The sequence below is a fragment of the Phyllostomus hastatus genome, unplaced genomic scaffold, assembly GCF_019186645.2.
Source record: "Phyllostomus hastatus isolate PE091 unplaced genomic scaffold, TTU_PhHast_1.1 phas_scaffold_317, whole genome shotgun sequence".
NCBI classification, from domain to species: Eukaryota; Metazoa; Chordata; class Mammalia; order Chiroptera; family Phyllostomidae; genus Phyllostomus; species Phyllostomus hastatus.
The window spans coordinates 26,937,761-26,956,000 of record NW_025334023.1 but is presented as its reverse complement, the minus strand read 5'-3'; the positions used below and the strand labels follow the sequence as shown (position 1 = coordinate 26,956,000).

The 18,240-nt window shown below is 45.5% G+C and overlaps 1 protein-coding gene and 1 non-coding gene across 2 annotated transcripts in view; both read left to right on the top strand.

The window, feature by feature from the left end:
• ENDOD1 (endonuclease domain containing 1) overlaps positions 1–16,622 on the top strand; it is a 35,190-nt gene extending 18,568 nt beyond the window's left edge. Inside the window, exon 2 of the mRNA XM_045818142.1 lies at positions 12,470–16,622. Within this exon, the coding sequence (XP_045674098.1) occupies positions 12,470–13,672 (1,203 nt within the window). The 3' untranslated portion in view covers positions 13,673–16,622. The remainder of the gene's footprint in view (positions 1–12,469) is intronic.
• LOC123805664 lies at positions 3,617–3,720 on the top strand. The gene has a single exon (XR_006783329.1). It is a non-coding gene; the product is annotated as a U6 spliceosomal RNA (small nuclear RNA).
• Positions 16,623–18,240: the final 1,618 nt, after the last annotated feature.

Sequence of the window (18,240 nt, the reverse complement as noted above, 5' to 3'; positions counted from 1 at the left end):
GGCAGGGAGGAGTTCTTTTTTTAAAATGGGTGGGTTGGAACTCTGTTTATTCCTTTCCTGAGAGCTCCAAGTTCTCCTGACTGATTCCTCCCAATGTCTTCATGGGCTCTGTGGCCCTGCCAGCCTCCTGCTTCTTTTCTCCAAGGGGCTCTTTCCTGGTGCCAAGTATCTTCTGTGGTGAGTGCATTCTCTGTGGACTCACCCCAGCCTCAGATCTAGTTCAGTCCAGGGCGCGTGAAGTTACAGAGGGCCTGTCTGCCCTTTCCAGATCCAGCTCCGATGAGATTATCTGCTGCTCCACTTATCAGCTACACTCACTGTTTTGTTTTGTTTTGTTTTTGTTTTTTTAACTTTTTAATTGATGTTTGAATACAGTTGTCTCCATTTTCTTATACGAGGGGCCCTGTCTCCCACCTGGTGATGGCCAGTGGGGTGAAAGCATCTCTTTAAATGTTCCTCTGTGTGAATTTCATAGTTCAAAAAACTGAACAGGAACAAAATTGGAACACCTACTGTTCAGCTCATCTGATTTCTTCACTCTTGTTGAAAAATAAAACAAACCCCAGAGGACATAGCTTCTCTCTGCCCACAGGGTTGGGTAGAATCTCGGTAGGTTGTCTCCTGACGACGGGATCTGGTCTGAATCGTCCCTGTATTTGCTTATCTGTCCTCAGCCTTAGATTCACCAGGGGAAGGGAAGGCCACCCCTCCCGAATCATTGCAAAGTTTCGTAACCATTTTTGATGGTTCTTTTTGATGGCCACCTTCTCCTCGGGCAGATCCGGGAGCAGATCCTAGAGCACAGCCCCTACTCTCTAGGGCTGTCTATTCATGTCTGCACGTTGGAGAAAACCAGGGGTGCACCAGCAGATTGTTGTGCAGGCCAAATGAGATAATTCAACAAATGCTGATCACTGCCTGGTTGAAGGGCCCTCATAATAGGGGCAGGGGACACATCATCGAGCACTGGCCCCGACCCTCCAACTCAGTGGGACAGACTGATGGATCTGCATCGTCTCTCTGCCTGGCAGACATCTCCCCGCTTTGTCTCTGGTGGACAGCCTATCTAACTTAACTGTCCGCTGGTGTCACCCACTCAGCCGCCCATCAGCAGCAGGGTCACACCTGTCCCCTCCACCTACCAGCTGCTGACGTGATGCTCCTTTTCTTCAGCCACCCCCTCCCCCCCCACACACACACACAGCCCCGAAGCTGGTCTTGCTCCTCCCCTGTACTTGTACCTGCGCAGTCTCTTTTTCAAAAAATTTTTTTTTATTTTTTTGAGAGATACATTTAATTTGTTGTTCCACTTATTTATACATTCATTGGTTGCTTCTTGTATGTGCCCTGACCAAAGATTGGACCCACAACCTTGGCGTATTGAGTTAACAGTCTCTTCACACTAGCAATGCCATTAGGTCCCACCTGCAACGACTCTTGTCCCTTGCCCACCTGGGCTCCGAAGTCAGGTACTTCAGTTGGTCGCAGTGACAAGGTCCCCACACTTCATTCCCACCACAGAGAGTGTGTAGCCAGTTTGTTCTCCATACCTGTCCCTGGTAAGTGCCAGACTACCAGCCTGGTCTCAGCAGAGCTGGCCTGCCCCGTGAATCCTGTTTGGCCTTTGTAGAGCCTTCCTTTCCTTCCAGCAGCCTTTCTTTCATCTCAAGAATTCTCTGGTGCAGTGATCTCAAGAGGCTTGCAGACCATCCCTGACCTCCCTACAGTCGGGCCACTATGTCCCAGCTTGTGGCAGACAAGCTGACCACCGCTTCCTTGTGAGAACTGAGAACACCAGGTCCCCATGGACTCTCCTCTCCGGCCTTCTCAGAAGAGGCTCCCTCGTGCCAGGGTGACTCTCCTCCTCGCGCTCCAGTGTCAGTCCTGTGCTGATGATGCCCTCCCCTCTGCCACTGCTGCAGTCATAGCATAGTGGTCAGCAAAGGCCTATCAAGACCTGCCACAGGCAAGGCCTTCATTGTCATTAGGCAGACGAAAGTATCGTGCAAGAGGTGGTCTCAGTGCTTGAGGGCTCACAGTCTGTAAAGATAGAAGGAGTGAACACACAGGAATGCAGTCCTCCTGTGCACAGATCCCCCTCTCTGATAACTCTTTCTTTTTGACTTTCAAGCCCCCTGTTGGGTCCATGGTGACTGCTCGTTAAGACTAATCATGGTAACTAAGTATAAGCTGCTCCTCATTCCTGACCTTCCTACATAGTCACCCCAGCCCTCTGCAAAGCCTCCTTGTGCTCCTGTGTGTTCTGAGACGTTCTGTGACCCTCCGGCTGAGCTCAGAGCTGCCCCCACTCCCTTGCTCCGTGGTGCGCCCTTACCTCTGACTGGCCTAGGCGTCTTAGCTGGGCCCCTGCTGCATTCCTACTCTCCTGGCCCGGTGAGGTCCTTTGTCACATCAAAACTCTTGTGCAGGCTTGGTGCTGGCAAGGGAATTAAGGGGACTCCCCTGTACCTGCCACGTCTCTGACCTATTTTACAGAAAGTTTAAGCAGTTAGTGTGATTCTGTCCGTGGAGGAGTTGAGGAGAGAGCGAGAGGAAGGAGGACAGACGAGGAAGCAGAGGAGGCGGGTAGAGTGTGTGCAGGGGGAGTGTGTGTCAGCAGAGTAGGGCTGACAAGTGCTGGAGCTTCGAGTTTGCATTCTCCTGCAGATCAACGCCCCTTTCAACACGCAGCTCGCCCCCTTCCTCCGTGACAAATTTCCCTGTGGTAGATCTGCACCAGGTGACCGTGGTCCCTGAGGCTCTCAGGGATTTCACAGCCCAGAAACCCTCAGGGACTGGGCCTCTGCTCAGTGGCTCACTGCTCCTCTAGACCGACACCTTCTCATCATCACCCCTCCCACAAGATGCTCCCTTGTGCAGAGACCTAAGTAACACCCTCTCCCAATGCCCCCTCTTCCTTGGGCTCTGTGTGTTGGGGGGTGGGGGGCTGGAAGACAGTCTTTGCTTATCCCTGTAAATCCTGCTCCTCAAGCTAAGGTCCTGCTCATCTCCCGCTTTCACCTAAAGACAAGAGGTCTGTTTCTGCGGCCTCCTCCTGCCCATATCCAGGCACTGCCGTCCCCTGTCCTCCTTCCTGAGCCCTCTGTGGAAATTGCTTTTTGAAGTCTCTAATCACAAAATGCCTTGGTTTTTGTCTCCGTCTTCCCTTTCCTCTCTGAGGCGGGTGCCACACTGTTGATCCTTCCCTGAACAAAGCTTTGTCCTCTTTTTGATGTGACACTAGACAATTGATTCTCCTAGGGCTCCATCTGTGTCTTACAGCTTCTCTTTGTCCCCTCCCCCCGGCGTCCAAAGGGGCTGCCCTGCGGCTCTCTCATCCAGAGCTGTGGGCTGCTGAGGGCACATGGTAAGCAGCTTTGGAGTCTAGGAAGCTGGGCATGAGCTTTGGCTCTGACACATGCCAGATGACCTTGTACATGTCACTCATCTGAGTTTTAATTTTGCTGTGTGTGAGGTGATAACGGTGCCCACCTGGTCGGTTTAGGTGATGAGTAAGTGGGCTGCAGCGGTGCTGTTTGTAGTCGTTTGCAAACCTGCTTTGTAATTTTTGCCATATCTAGTACTACCTTTACTTCTGTTTACTTGAAATTGGCCTGTGCTCTCTTCGGCAGCACGTATACTAAAAATGGAACAATACAGAGAAGATTAGCATGGCCCCTGTGCAAAGATGACACGCAAATTTTACAGGAACAAATTTAAAGGACACGTGGACAAAAACTAGGGGGAGGGTGGCAATGGGAGGGAAGTGGGGAGGGTTGTGTGGGTGGGCTGGATTGGGAGTAAAAGGGAGAAAACTGTACTTGAACAATGATTAAAATAAAGAAAAAAGAAATTGGCCTTTACACTGATTTTAAATCAACTCCCTGGCAAGCCAATTTAGTATTTCCCTAAATAATAATAATATCCAGGAAATCATGTATATGAAATGCTGGTCCTATTTTCCTAGGACATATTAAATGTAAATCTACAGCAATCAAAATAAAAACATTCATTCGTATACTTCAATTATTCTGGGTACCACGGGCCTCCATGCACTGCAGCATGAACCTCTCATGCGAGTCTCCCGCCACAGCGCCTGGGCCACGGAGAGGGTGTGAGCAGGCTGAGTCTTTGCTGTTCATAGCCTCCATGGCTAACTCCCTATCTGTTGTTCCCACCTTGCTTCTGAACCCACACTCCAGCTCTGAATGTCCAGCTGCTATAAAATATTTTTGCTGCTCAGTTTAGTTTTGTTTAAAGGTCAGCCTGTTTACTTTTCCTCCACAGTCCCTCATTTCCTTGTGACCTCAGCTCGGGCCCTTGCTGTCATCTTTTAGTTTCCATGGACCCTCCCAGATGAGCCGCTTCCTTCCGGAGTCCTGCACATGTCCTTCCCTTTCCATTCCCTCCTCTGCCTCTGTGGTCCAGGCTTTCCTGCCCAGTGCAGCAGGTGTATCTCCCTGGAACTACCCATTCCTAGTGATACTCTGGTCCTTAGATGCATCAGGGAATTTCCACTGTGTCCAGGTAAAGGCCAAACTTGGAAGCATAGCACTGAAAGTGCCCTGCGGCTGAACGGAGCAGTAGTGCGTTATAGCTGCCGAGATCACACCATGTGGTTTGTGACGTCAGCCACCTTCACTAGCAGTGTGACATCCAACAGGTTTCTCGGTCTCTGAGCCTCGAGTTTTCCTGCTGTAAAAGGAAATAACAGAGATCCTGTTCAGATTAAAGAAGATACCGTAGATAAAGCTCTTACCCTGGTGCCTAGAACGCAGAGAGCACTCAATAAGTGGTCATTAGAGTTATTCTGCAATTAGTTACCTGTATGTCAGGTCACCTATAATCTGGTCCCCTGCTCTCCTTTCCAATTAAACTATTCACTTTTCCTTACTCAGAATCCTGTTTTCACAGGTTACTCGTCTCTACCCCCAAGCCTTTGTGCAGAAGTCTTGTTAAGCCTTACTGACCTTTCTGTTTCTCTAAATTTATCAAAGTCTTGCACATCCTTCTAATCCCACCTCAGCTTTTGTTTTCTCCAAGAAGCTCTTCCTTGACTGCACTCACTGTGCCCTTCCTTCCTCGGAAATGTGATTGTTCCTTTCTCTTTATACTGTTTAATATTTGGCACTTAACATAAACTGCATTACACTGTTTTTTCTTGATTTCCAGGGCAACTTCATATGCATCTATGTCTTGTTTTCCTAAGCAGACGGTGAGTTTCTTGAGGTAAAGGCCTATTTTGAGGCATATAAAGCATATAAAAACCCCAGCTGTGGTACTGGACTTCCTGAGTTCATACCCTGATGCCAGTACTCACTCACTGTGTGACCTTGAGCAAGTCCCTTAATCTTGATGTGACTCAGTTTCTTCACCTGTCAATAGGTGATCATAATAGTAGGACCTAGTTTTGTGAGTTTAAATGAGTCAATACTTAGCACAGCCACTGACTGATTTAATACAGGTAAAGTTCTCGGGATAGCATCCGGCATAAAGGGCTTGGTAAGTGTTGTTGTTGTTCTTATTATTAAAACCCATCCTGACACTCCCTCCCATAGCTCCAGTCACAAAAATACGTGCTGACAAATATTATAAATTAATAAATATTGTTCAATGGCCACATATTTTCTCTCCAATACTGCTTTTCAATTTTCTACTAGTCTGATTTTTTAATATGCATATTAGCAGGAAAACTGAAAGTCTCCTTTCATTTAATTCCAAAGCAAAAAAAGAAATCCCATGGGTTTAAGTAGCTTTTAATGTCCGGGAGAAGGAAACAGACCAGCTCGTTGAGAGAAACTATTTTTTTCTTGGTACTAAATTTGAAAGGAATTTATTATAAGATTATTTATGGGGCAGGATTCTGGGAGAGAAGGGAGCTCATTCTTCTAAAACCTACTTAACATGTTGTGATTAGAAAAAAGTTTCCATTAAACACAAGAACAATATCAAATTACTCTGGCAGCCCCAGGGGGACTAGGTCAGCAGGGAGGAGGATTACACAGAGAGATCTTTGTACCTGCCCCTACTTCAGAGATCCTGCTGGGAAACCGAAGAGTAAGATTAACGGTGCATACAAATGGGTAAGTGTAGCCCAGAAACTGTAATCTAAAATTACCTCTTACATCACAGGTGCATTTTTGTCTTTAGGGAGCAGTGTTGTCGGTAATTTACTGTAATTGCAATAACCAGATCACTACACTGTGTCTGTAGAGAGCATGGAAAAATACATCTGCCCTTTACATGACACTGTACCAAAGAATATGTTAGATTTTTAATATCAACTACTTGTACTACTTTTAATACAGTTCCCTGTACATGAATTAGGTGTTTTAGCTACACACACACTTTGACGGTCCTTCAGAAAGTGGGTGCCTACCAAGACATACTGGGTTGTCGAGTTAAATAGGCGTGGTGATGATGGGAAGCTGTCATAGTGATTTTATGTAGATTTTTAGCAAAAGATAATAAAACATTAGTCATCTTGGGATCAGAAGAAAGCTTTGCCATAGGTTAGGAACTGGTGTTAAGGTAAGGAGCGGGAACCCTAACAGGCATTTCTGTCCATGGAGGTCAGTTAGGAAACTTATAGGGCCTTGGGAATTAATATGTTTTATAATTGATATGGTGATGTGACTTCATAATGTAATAACTAATTTCTTGAATGAATCCAAAGTTGTAGAAATAAAATCAATGGAAATAAACTTCAGGAAGACAGAAATACCTGTGAATGAACAGACAAAAAATTGTAGGTAACAGATAATGCAAAGAAATTGATAACTACAAACAAAAACAAACAGAATCGGGTTGTTTGTAGGCTGTTTGATGTAATTTGGGAAAGGGTGGGGAGTCCCTGTGTCCTATTTTTAGTGAGAAACTTAGGCTGTAATATTCTTGACATCATCAGTAAAAGTGATGAAAAATACTGTTCTGCTTACACCAAACACTTACCAAGATGTGGTCTAAATAGTAAAAAAAAAAAAAAAGAAATTTAAGCAAAGTAAATATATAATGAGTTATAAAAAGAAAGAAAGAAGGCATACTTTAGGAAAAACTTTTTAACCCTGAGAGAGTGGGGAAAACAAAATGCCTGGCCAGATGTGGACTCTCCCTCCTCCCACTGCACTTATACCGAAGTATGATGTTTAAAAAACTAAAAATATATGTTTATTTACTTACATTCATATTTCAGCAACAAAGTAAGACATTTTCAGGTGCCAGAAACATGTGAGAAACCAATGGCCAAAGCAATGAGTGGGAAGCCACACGATGCTGGACTCTTACCTGGGCGGGCACAGGAATCAAGGTCACAACACCCTTCAGGACATGCAGCTTGAACTCGGCTCCAGCAGTAAAGCTGAAAGCTGGCAAATTGCTACAGCCCTGGTGAACCAACAGAACATTGTCTGCAAGTTGTTAAAGGAAGTAGCTGCCTACCCATGTCAGATGCCCAGAAGCAAGTCTAGAGCCAGCATCTGTCCTTTATATGGGTCCAAATTTGCCCTGATTTCTCCTTGTGGAAACCCTGAGCTTAAAAGTAACTCAGAAAGTAGTAGTTCAGAATTATTGAACTTTTCAGGGCTCTGGCAGAGGGAACCTCAAGAGTAATCCTATTAAATTTGTTTGTTTTTTCAACAAAACAGCACGGATCTCTTTAGGAAAACAAGCTCACCAGCAAAAATTGAAAAACACTTAATATACCCACCACCTTGAAATTAACGAATAAAATAAAAGAAAGCAATTAAAATAAACTGATAAAAAAACAGAGAAATTTTAAAGAAATTTTAAGATAAGCCTGTCTAAATTATTGAAAGATAAAAACAAATTTCACAAGAAAAAATAATCAAAGAGAATTTAAAATAGAACCAAATTTAAATGCTAGAAAAGAAAGTCAAGGTGAAAAAAGAAAAATCTCAACAAAACTAGTGGACTAGACACAGCTAAAGAGAGAGCCTGTGAAGTGGAAGATATATCTGAGGAACTCATCTAGGATACCATATAGAGAGTTAATGAGATATAAAATATGAAAAAGACAGAAAGAAGGAGAGGTTTTGATGTATATCTAATTGGATCCTCAAAGAAGAGAATAAAGGGTTTTTGGAGGATCAACAAGTCATCTTATAAGATATCCTTTGTTCTGTCTGAGAGTAATACTGGATTAGATAAACCTTGGGAAATTTATTTTTTATTTCTTCTTTTAATTTTGGCTAGAGTTATTCACACTGATTTAGTGCAGTGAGCGAAGGTTATGACTAGACAAGCCAAACCTAGAATGCCTGACACATCCACGGTCTCTGACTGTGGGGAAGCCCTGTGTGGACCACCAGAGGTTTTCCCCAGCACCCATCCAAGCTCATCAGACAGGGGTGAGCCTGCAATTCCAGGATGGCCATCCCCCACAGGCTCGTCTTGACATGGCCTGTATAAAAAGTTAAGCTGGGTACATCGGATTCTGTCTCTTGAACATTTGAAGTAGGAAATTAACAGAAGTAACTAAAACTGCAGGTTAATTGTATGGTCCATGTCTGGGGAGGCCAGGAGGCTCCATGTTCAAGCTCAAGTGATGATGAAACAGAGCCGTAAGTCAGTGGAAGCCATGAAGTAGAAAAGAGCTATGCAGAAAGAAGTAGGTGAGGAAGCCAAGATGGAGAGATAGAAACAGTCCAACAGGTCAAATGTGGCAGAATGATGGCAATCAGGAATGTCGATTCAGTCTCAACCACAGACTTTTGGTGCCAAAATCCCCTAGAGCTGCCTGGAATCCATTCTGGCTCTAGCAATGCCAAGCTACACAGTTCTGGGTGTTCGGGAGCCTATTGGTTCAACTTCTCTTGGTTTCCATGCCTTTGTATCTATCCTTCCAGTGAACCATCCTTCCAGGAGGTAACACAAATGAGTCTTTGTTCATTGAAAGTCTTAAGGAGGACATTAGAAAGTCTTAAGGTGACCTCGGCTGTAGAGAGTCCCCATTCTAACTGTTTAGCTCCATTCCGTGGAGTGGGAATGGAGGAGGTTGTGGTGAGGGGACTGATTTTTACAGTTTTTGTCCAAGAACTTTTCCTGTACTTGCTGTTCTCTGCTCTCTGCTCTCCCTGCTGGTATAGAGGGGGAAGGGAGTAGCCAAGTGAGGCGCTAATAGGAATGTGTGGGCCAGACCACTAACCTGTTCCTAAGGGTAACCGTAGTCTGGGCACTGCCCTGGCCAGCTGCCCCCCGCCTGTGCTGCCACACTGTTAGATGGTGGAGCTGGTGGCTCGGCTGCCATGTGCCCTGGGCAAAGGCAAAGAGGAGTCATGCTTTTACCTTCTCCTTTCTGCTCTCTCTCTCCAGCCTGGGGCTGCAGCACCGGGGACTCAGATGTCCGCTTCTCTCCCTGAAACCTTGAGGAATTTCATTTATTCTGTGACACACAGCAAAGGAGACTACAGATAGTGCAGCATTTTTTTTCCTACTCTGTGATAGAGAAAACTAGTGTAACAGTGTCCATTAAGATCAGGGAAAGTATGACTTACTAATAAAGGATATATGCTTTAGGAATAAAAAGACTTTTTAAGTTCAGATCCTGTTCTTGCTATTGGGTGATTTTGAAAAGTTACATCGTCTCTCTGTGTAATAGTTCCCCCATCTATAAAATAAGGTAAAAAATACCTTCCATATAGTGTTACATTGAAAACAGTTATTTAATCGTTAAACTATATTAGTCCCTGAACCCCGCACCGCATCACTATGTAGGTGCAGTGTGCAGGCATTCTGTCTTGATTTCCAACATTATATTCCATTTTATCAGCAACCCATAGAGCCACATTTGGAGATCATAAGAATATAGTGACCATGCATATGGGGTTCTGTAAAAGCAAGAACAAAGGAAGGGAAGATGGGTTCTCTTCTGCCTGTGTACCCACAGCACATAGTGTAGTTACTCCTTTGCCAGGGAGGCCCAAGGCAGGGAGGTGCACAGAGCCCATTGTAGAAGTAGGCCCTGGCCTTCCCAGCAACCTCGGTGCCTTCCTGGCCCATTTCCCTCAGACCTATGAAGTGTGGGCAGAAAAGGTTTAACCTGGTTGCCAGGTGTTCAGTCATAGTAGAAATTTGAAGTCCCGTGAACCTAACTGGCCCAAGAGGATGCAGAAGAAATCAGCTAAGTCTCCTCTGACCTTGGCAGCCAAGAGACCATGTTCTACACCTTGGGATGAAATTAACCCACAGGCTTGGTTTCAGCCTAAAAGAATATTATCTTTTTCACACACATATCCACAACTGCCTTTCTCTCTCTCTGTCTCTCTCTTTCTCTCCTTTCCTTCACCCTTTTATTTTTCCCCTTTTCTTCTTTTATCCCTCCCCTTTTGCTTCTCTCTGTTGCTCCTTCCCCTTCCGCATCTGAGAGTCTCTTCTCTGCTCCTGTTCCAGGCCTGTCATGTATCCCTGCAGTCACTGTTTCATCCCTGGGTGGCCCCTCGGCTGAAAGCACACCAGCATGCTGCCTGTGCTGACACAGGGCTACCAGTTCCAAAACCAGCACCAGACTTTCCCTAGAGGGGATCCAGAAGTTGTGCACTAAATGCAGACAGAATGCCTGGGAACCGTGGAAACACAGACACCTTGAAATCATTGACCTTACACCCAGGGCTCCACAATCTTGGCTCCGCTGTACCTTGAGCTCATGATTCAGGAATGAGGCTGATATTTCCATGCGGTATATCTTTCAGCCATAGGAGAGCAGCAGCAGAAGCTTTACAAAATGAATGAGCTGCTTATCTCTGTCCTCTGGGGATCTGGTGGGAGTGGAGAACGCCCAGGATCCTTGCAGATTCTAAGACTGGGGGAAGGGATGGAACAGCCTGGAGGGTGAGGCTGCAGAGGGATCCATTAGATTTCAGTAGTTAATTCTGCTTTCACGTGAGTTTGCTCACCCACTGCCCTTGCTATCCCTGTGTGTCACTCTCTTGGGCTTGCCTCCATTTGGTGCAGCCGGCCGTGGTAAAGAGACGCACTGCGGGCTTCCCTCCGGACAGAAGGGACAGCTCCATTCACATGGCTTCGACTTCCTTGGGTTTAGTAGGCAGCACTGACTCTAGGACATCAGTTATTAAGAATTTATTTATTTTAATTTGTTTCTTCTTTGTTTTCTTTTGAAAGTAACACATAATATAAATAATGCATGGGTTGATGTCAGTAGGAGAGGTGTAGGGAGAAAAACAACAGAGGGGAAAATCACTAGCATCCCCAGGAATCACACAACCACCGAAGACAGTCTCTTGGGTTTCCTTCCAAAGTTTTTCTTGACTATTTTTAGACTTTAAACATTGTTTTTATTTAATTTTATATCCTGCCTTTTCCTTTCAACACTATAGCACACATTTCCCCACCATTTCAAATTCTTCATAACTACTATACAATGCTTTTCAATAGCTTTCAGATATTTCGGAACAGATACAACCTCGCTTACTTAACTTTCCTTGTTTTTGAAGATGTGAGACCGCTGTTATGCTGGTCTGCCGTGATGACTACCTCAGGGCATAAAGTGAGCGCGTACTTTGAGATTCTACGGCGTGTCCATCCGTGGCTGGGTCCCGTGGGAAATACACAGGGCCCAGGTGTCAAGGAACTGACGGTCTCGTTTGAGGGGTGAAAACAGAGTTTCAGGTCAACGCTGAGCACTCTCCTTTTGTCCTTTCAGATTGGTAAAGTGAAGGAATGCATCATACTGCCGACTTAAAATTTAAGAGAAAAAGTAAAATCAAGATTACACACACAGGGTAGGGCAAAAGTAGGTTTACTAGTACGATATTGGGACACCTGTAGACTGACCTAGACAGAAACGTAATTGTCGATAATAGCCAATGTCATAAGGAGATTAAGTTCAAACAGCAATTGGTCAAATTTGAATTTTAGTTTAGCTTGGTAAGTATCTGATAACTGACAATAGCTGTATGTTTTCCCTTACTTGATTTAGATGCTCTGATTAGAGTTGATTTTTTCATATAATCCAAAGTATATAAACATTCATTAAGAATGTGTTCATTAAATTGCAGCCAACGTTGATGGCTGGTCATCTGAATTATAGTTCTGATTTTGGGGCCTGTTGAGATCTACTTTCCCCTTGTTTTCATTTTTGCAGTCAGTTTGAATCTCATGGAAAAATATTCCAAAGGAGGGCTGTGAAATTCATAAAACTTCAGCAGGTTGAAAGTGGATGTCGTGATGGTGTATGTGTGTGACGGGGTGTTGCTGCAGAGCAGGGGTGGAGGATGCACAGGGTGTGAACTAGGAAACATGTTCGAAAGATGCTTTCGAACACCAGGACTGGGAGATATCAGAATGAAGTGTGCGTGCACCAGAAAGCCAAGCCCTTCCAAACCCATGTGCAGAAAGTGGAACGGGGACTTCTGTTAGAGTCTTGGCAGGGTGATTCAAAGGCACCCTCTCTGCTGTGCACTGGTGCATCTGAACACTCCCTCTCTTCTTTCAGATCGATGACCCCAACAGCGACCTTGAGGAGGTGATGAATGAGGCCGACGCCATCACCACTGTGAGCAGCCTGGGAAGCAAGCAAGCCTTGAGCACGGATTACCTGGATTCCGATTATCAGAGAGGACAGCTGTACCCATTCTCCCTCGGCAGTGGCTTCCACACAGCCATGTTCACTCTCACAAACGCAGCTCCGATGACCCCGACCTTCCAGGAGCGGTGGTACATGAATCTCAACAGCCTGATGGACCAGGCCCTGACCCCACAGTGCGGCAGTGGGGATGACCTCTATATCATCACCGGTGCTGTGCCCTCAGACAGCAAAGTCAAAGACAGAGTGACCATCCCTGAGTTTGTTTGGCTGGCAGCCTGTTGTGCTGTCCCTGGAGGAGGCTGGGCCATGGGCTTTGTCAAGTACACCAGGGATGGTGATGTCATAGAAGATGTGATGGTGAAAGAACTCGAGAAACTGCTTCCATTTAGCCCTCAGTTGTTCCAGAACAACTGTGGTGAAGCAGAACAGGACACAGAGAAAATGAAAAAAATCCTGGAAATGGTTAACCAGGTCCAGGATGAAGAGCGAATGGTGCGCTCCAAGGAGAACTCTGGTCCTCTCTCCGGCACACGGAGCAAGAGGTCTGCGCTGCTACCTCCAGACGCATCTGAGGAGAGGAGTAGCTTTTTGGGGAGATTCATAGGCTTCATCGCTACCCCATTCATCAAGCTTTTCCAGTTAATTTGTTACCTCGTGGTGGGAATCCTGAAGAGCATTGTGTGTTTCCTGTGGTGTGTCACCAAGCAGGTGGTCAATGGCATAGAAAGTTGCATTTACCGCCTGGGTTCAGCCACTGTCTCGTACTTCTTGGCCATTGGGGAAGAGTTGGCAAGCATTCCCTGGAAGGTACTCAAAGTCATAGTCAAAATCATCAGGGCCCTTCTCCGGATCCTTTGTTGTCTGCTGAAGGTTGTCTGCCGCATCCTGGGCATCCCGGTCCGAGTCCTCGTGGACGTGGCCACCTTCCCCGTGTACACCATGGGTGCCATCCCGGTCGTGTGCAAGGACATTGCGGTGGGCCTTGGCGGCACCATCTCTCTGCTCTTTGACACTGCTTTTGGCACAGTGGGTGGCCTGTTTCAGGTTGCTTTCAGTGTTTGCCAGCGAATTGGCTACAAGGTTGCTTTTGACAGTTCTGGGGAGTTATAGAACTCAAAACACTAATAGTGACCAGTCACATTTGATTTTTTTTTTTTTAAATAGAGAAGGCTGGAATACTTTGTACGCTGGGTTTCTGCTCACTATCAATTATCATTATATTTTGGCCTCTCCTGGGGATGTCTGTATGTTTTTGCAAAGGAAGATGGTGTACCTTAGACTTGACCCCGAAGAAATGTTCAGGGTAGGGTTATGTGTAGGTCATCTGATGTGAATGGGCAAACTTCTAAACTGGTTACGTTCTCTGATACAGATGACCACCTGAGATATTCTGGTGTTCAGGTGTGATAATTAAAAATTACAAAAGGGAATAATTAGAGGACAGCTTTAAACCAAAGGGTTTTTGAGATGATGAGAAAGAATCTTATTCCTCCTATTACTCTCTGATACTCAAGGCAAAACTGATATGAATATTCTTGGCCAATTTTTCTTTTGCTTCTCTTTCTCCTCGACTCAGCTGACCTTGGTGAAGTTCAGACTTGCTTCGCTGTTGAAATAACTTTCTTAGGGTGTGGAATCTGCTGTATCCTTTAGCTTTCCATGGCTCCCAAGGACATTTACTTTGGACACTTTGGACACTTTGTCTCCAAAGTTGAATTTTGCTGCATTTTTCTTGTATGTAATGATAAGCATTTTATGCCAAGCATGGCATAACACATTTTGAATGCCAGGGCAAAGACTGTTGCCCCTTGAACAGTGTAGTACAGTCTTCTTGGGTATAAACAAGAGGGCGCAAGGGTGAGAGCCCAGCTCTGAGTGGGTGCTGTAAGTCCCAGGATGTCCCTAGCCAAGCTGGATTCACTTGAAATATATCAAATCTCTGGCTGACAAGATTGAGCTCAAAGACCTACATGTTAAGCTAATAGGAAAATTCACACTCTGCAACCTACTAGATCAGTCTTTCTCATCCATTGAGCAGATGCCCAGCTCAGTAAAGCACTCTGACTTCTGTCCTTAAATGATTGTTTTGGTATAATGTATAGAAAGGAGCCACAGAACAAAAACTATTTTAGCCATCTGGAAAGTTTATATATGTATAAACTTGATTAAGAATTATCTCTTAGGCCATTTTTTTATATACGGTGTTGGAGGCCTGAAAACATAACTCTCCCATTAATGCAAATTTGATTTGAGCGCTAATCCCCAATGTTTTCATCAAACATTTGTCATTTAAAACCTGGCACTGAAAGTGATAAGAAAAGGAAGACTTTGTTCTGCTCTCTGCAGCTGAGAAAAAACGATCTGGATTTTTCTGAGTGTTCTAAAGAGCCACCGTGAGGTTATAAAGCATGGGTGTGGGGGCGGGGGGAACAGGCCACCATTCATGTGAAAGACAGATGCAGAAACCTGGGGTCTGGTGGGACAACAGGAGAGAATGGTGGATCGACTGTTTACTTTGGGTTGGTGGGTGAGAAACATGAATGTAGTGAGGTACATTTTGCAGAAAAATAATTGAATTGGCCCCTAAGTAGAAGGGCAGCCAGCAAGCTGGCATCCTGATCAGTTTGTGATACAAGGCTGGGGAGTCTGATGCCACACTGGTCCATGGCAGGGAGCACTGAACTGAATTTAAGAATCTTAAGCAGTATTTCACCAACACTTCTGTCTGTGAGCATTAACATCTGTAGTCAGGCTTTCCTCCATCTCAACAGTGTGAAGGTATGTGGAAGGGTGAGGGCACTGATGGGTCAAGCATCTGCCAGATTAAAGACAGAGAATCTTAGAAGTGACCGGAGAGACAGTCTGGCCAAACCTTCATTCGATGAGGAACCCGAGGCACAGGGAGGTGGGCTTGCCTTCGATCTCACGGCTGCCTGATGGCATAGCAGGAGCCAGGAGCTTTTGCACGTGCCCCATCACACCTGGGATGTCAGCTCTGCAGTGTGAGCGGTTCAGGTCAGCTGCCTGCCTGGACCAAGGTAGAGTGTGCTCCACCATCCATCAAACAGACTAATCAGTTGGGCTTGGCCCCTGTGATGACACTATTAGCCATCCATGCACAACATCACATGTAGCACCTCCCACAGACTCTGTACTCGCACTTGTGCATATCTGCAAACCGCAAGGCCGGGGGAGGCCCCCATGGCAGCTCGAGCCCCTTGGCACCATGCAAGGAGCAGGCATCCAGACTGCTTCTTGAGAGTCATTTGGAAATATCTTCTGGTTCACTGCTTTTTGTTAAGTGTCTTATTTATTTATTCTTGTGTGGCCTTTTTTGAACTCTGGGAAGGGATAATAAAGCAAAAAAAAAATCTTTAAGTTTAGGTGGCTGAGACTCTCTGCCCTGGACCACCAGGGGGCTGTGCCTCTGGCTCACTGGTGAGCCAGCAGGTGGCTGGACTGCTGGTCTGCTGCCCATGAGCTAGTTTGGGTTTTGAGGTGGGAGTTTGGGTTGATAAATCCCATCTCTGGCTTGAAGATTTGTCTGTGGCTCTGTTGTATTCTCAGGCTCTTGGGGAAGTCGGCCAACTCTTTTACTATAAAGCCGATTTTCTAGGGTGTGGACTAGCCACACTTGTGGACACTCCTTTTCCATTGTGCCTTCTGATGTTGGCTTCTCACTCGGCATTAACACTTCCAGGTAAACACAGACTAGGGAGTGGGAAGAAGGAACTAGAGTGAAGCGCTCCTCATTCATTCAGTCCTTCATCTGTCCAGTGTGTACTTGAACATCAAGGTTGCAGAGATAAACACATGGATCCCGTCCTTGTTCAGAACTCCAGTGGGGAGACCACATGGTGCAGCTGAGATGTGTGACCCATCATGGTGAGTGCTCCACCGAAGGGACTGACCAGCAGCCCGCTCCCTGGAGCGCAGGAGGGGAAAGACCACAGGACCATGGAGATTCAGGAAGCCTTTAGAGAAAAGTCAGTTTGACATTTCCAAGCTATGTACAATGCTGTGCACTTTGCAACACTCAATAAAGTAACTGTTGAGCTCATTAGCCATTTCGTTAAATGTCTGAACGGGGAGAATTCTAATGGTTGAAATGAGGTTTGGGAATTACCTGTGATTTTAGTTTTTTTCCACTTTCTTGATCCATTCAAGCAGTTTCGACTTACATCTGGCTTTTTTTTTTTTTAATTTTGAATCCTACATGGGAAAACATAAAGAAGGTTAGATCAGTGAAACTTTTCAGTGTTTTTCTGAAAAGCTTTTTGGGATAGCAAATATCTGTGGTATGTTCTTTGTAAATAAGCACCAAAGGCATATTACTTCACTGATCTGAATTACAAAGGAAATGATAGACACACAATTATTTGCTTATTCATTAGGAGGCTCCCACGGTGTCAGAAATAATGAACGGTCTCTGCAGGGGCACTGTCTCCTCCCAGGCCTTTGGTAGCGCCCTCTCTGGGTGGAGGTGGAAGTAATCCTTGGCTGCCTTTCCAGGGTGGCCAGGCTCACGTATGTGACTGTCTTGCTCAGCATTTCCCCTAAGCTCACCACACAACAGGCAATTTTTAGAATGACACTGTGAGCGATATAGTGTGTACTGCTTGCCTTTCATAAATGGGTTCTCAGATTTCACACCGTCTCTTTTTTTTGTAGATATGTTTCCCGCAGATCTTGGCCTGATTTCTAACAATTACTCTCTGAACCAATTATAGCTGACCCTTGAACAACGAGTGTGAACTGTGTGGGTTTACTGATGTGCAGATTTCTGAGAATAAATACCTGTACTGTGTGTCCCACCGTCAGGAGTCTGCGGGTGTGGCAGGCTGACTGTGTGCATTGTTCTACACCATTTCACACAAGGGGCTGGAGCCTCTGAAGATCTTAGTATTTGCACAGAGTTCTGGAACCAATCCTCTATGGGTACAAAGGGACAACTTAAGTTTGGGGGGAGTCAAAAGTTACACATGGAATTTCAGCTGTGTGGGGGTCAGCACCATTAGCCCCAGTGTTGTTCAAGGGCCAACTGTATTTTTTTCAATCCTCACCCAAGGATATGTTAATTTTAGAAAGGGGGAGAGAGCAAAACATCAATGTGACAGAGAAATAGTGATCGGTTCGGTTGCCTCCCATATGCATCCTGAGCAGGAATTGAACCTGCAATCTTTTGGATGTTCCAATGAACCAAGCCATCCAGCCAAAGGTCAACTGTATTGTTAAGCTTAAATTTCCACAAAGAAAGTGCACATGAGCACTTGTCATTGTTTATTGTGTTGAGTGTGTGGAAGCGCACAGGGAGACGCTCTCAGGAGGTGGGTTAAGGTTGACCCCTGGGCCCTGCACTAGAGTGACGACCCACATGCCCCCCTGCCCATTCACTAGGTAGTCTCCTCAAGGCCCTGCCTGTTGTCCTCGGTGCCCCCTTTGGGGGATCTCATCTAGTCCTTAACACCCACATCCAAAGCAGACACTGACAACAGGTTTTGACTTTGCAGATTTGAGTATGCTATAAACCTGTGTTCTACCTCTGAAGACTGCATAATTTCTTTAAGAGATTATTTTTATAAAGAAGAACCCATACTAATCGGATGAACCAAAAGATGACTTTGATGATTAAGAAATAATAAGAGATCCATCTATTTTATGTGTCCTGACTTGGGACC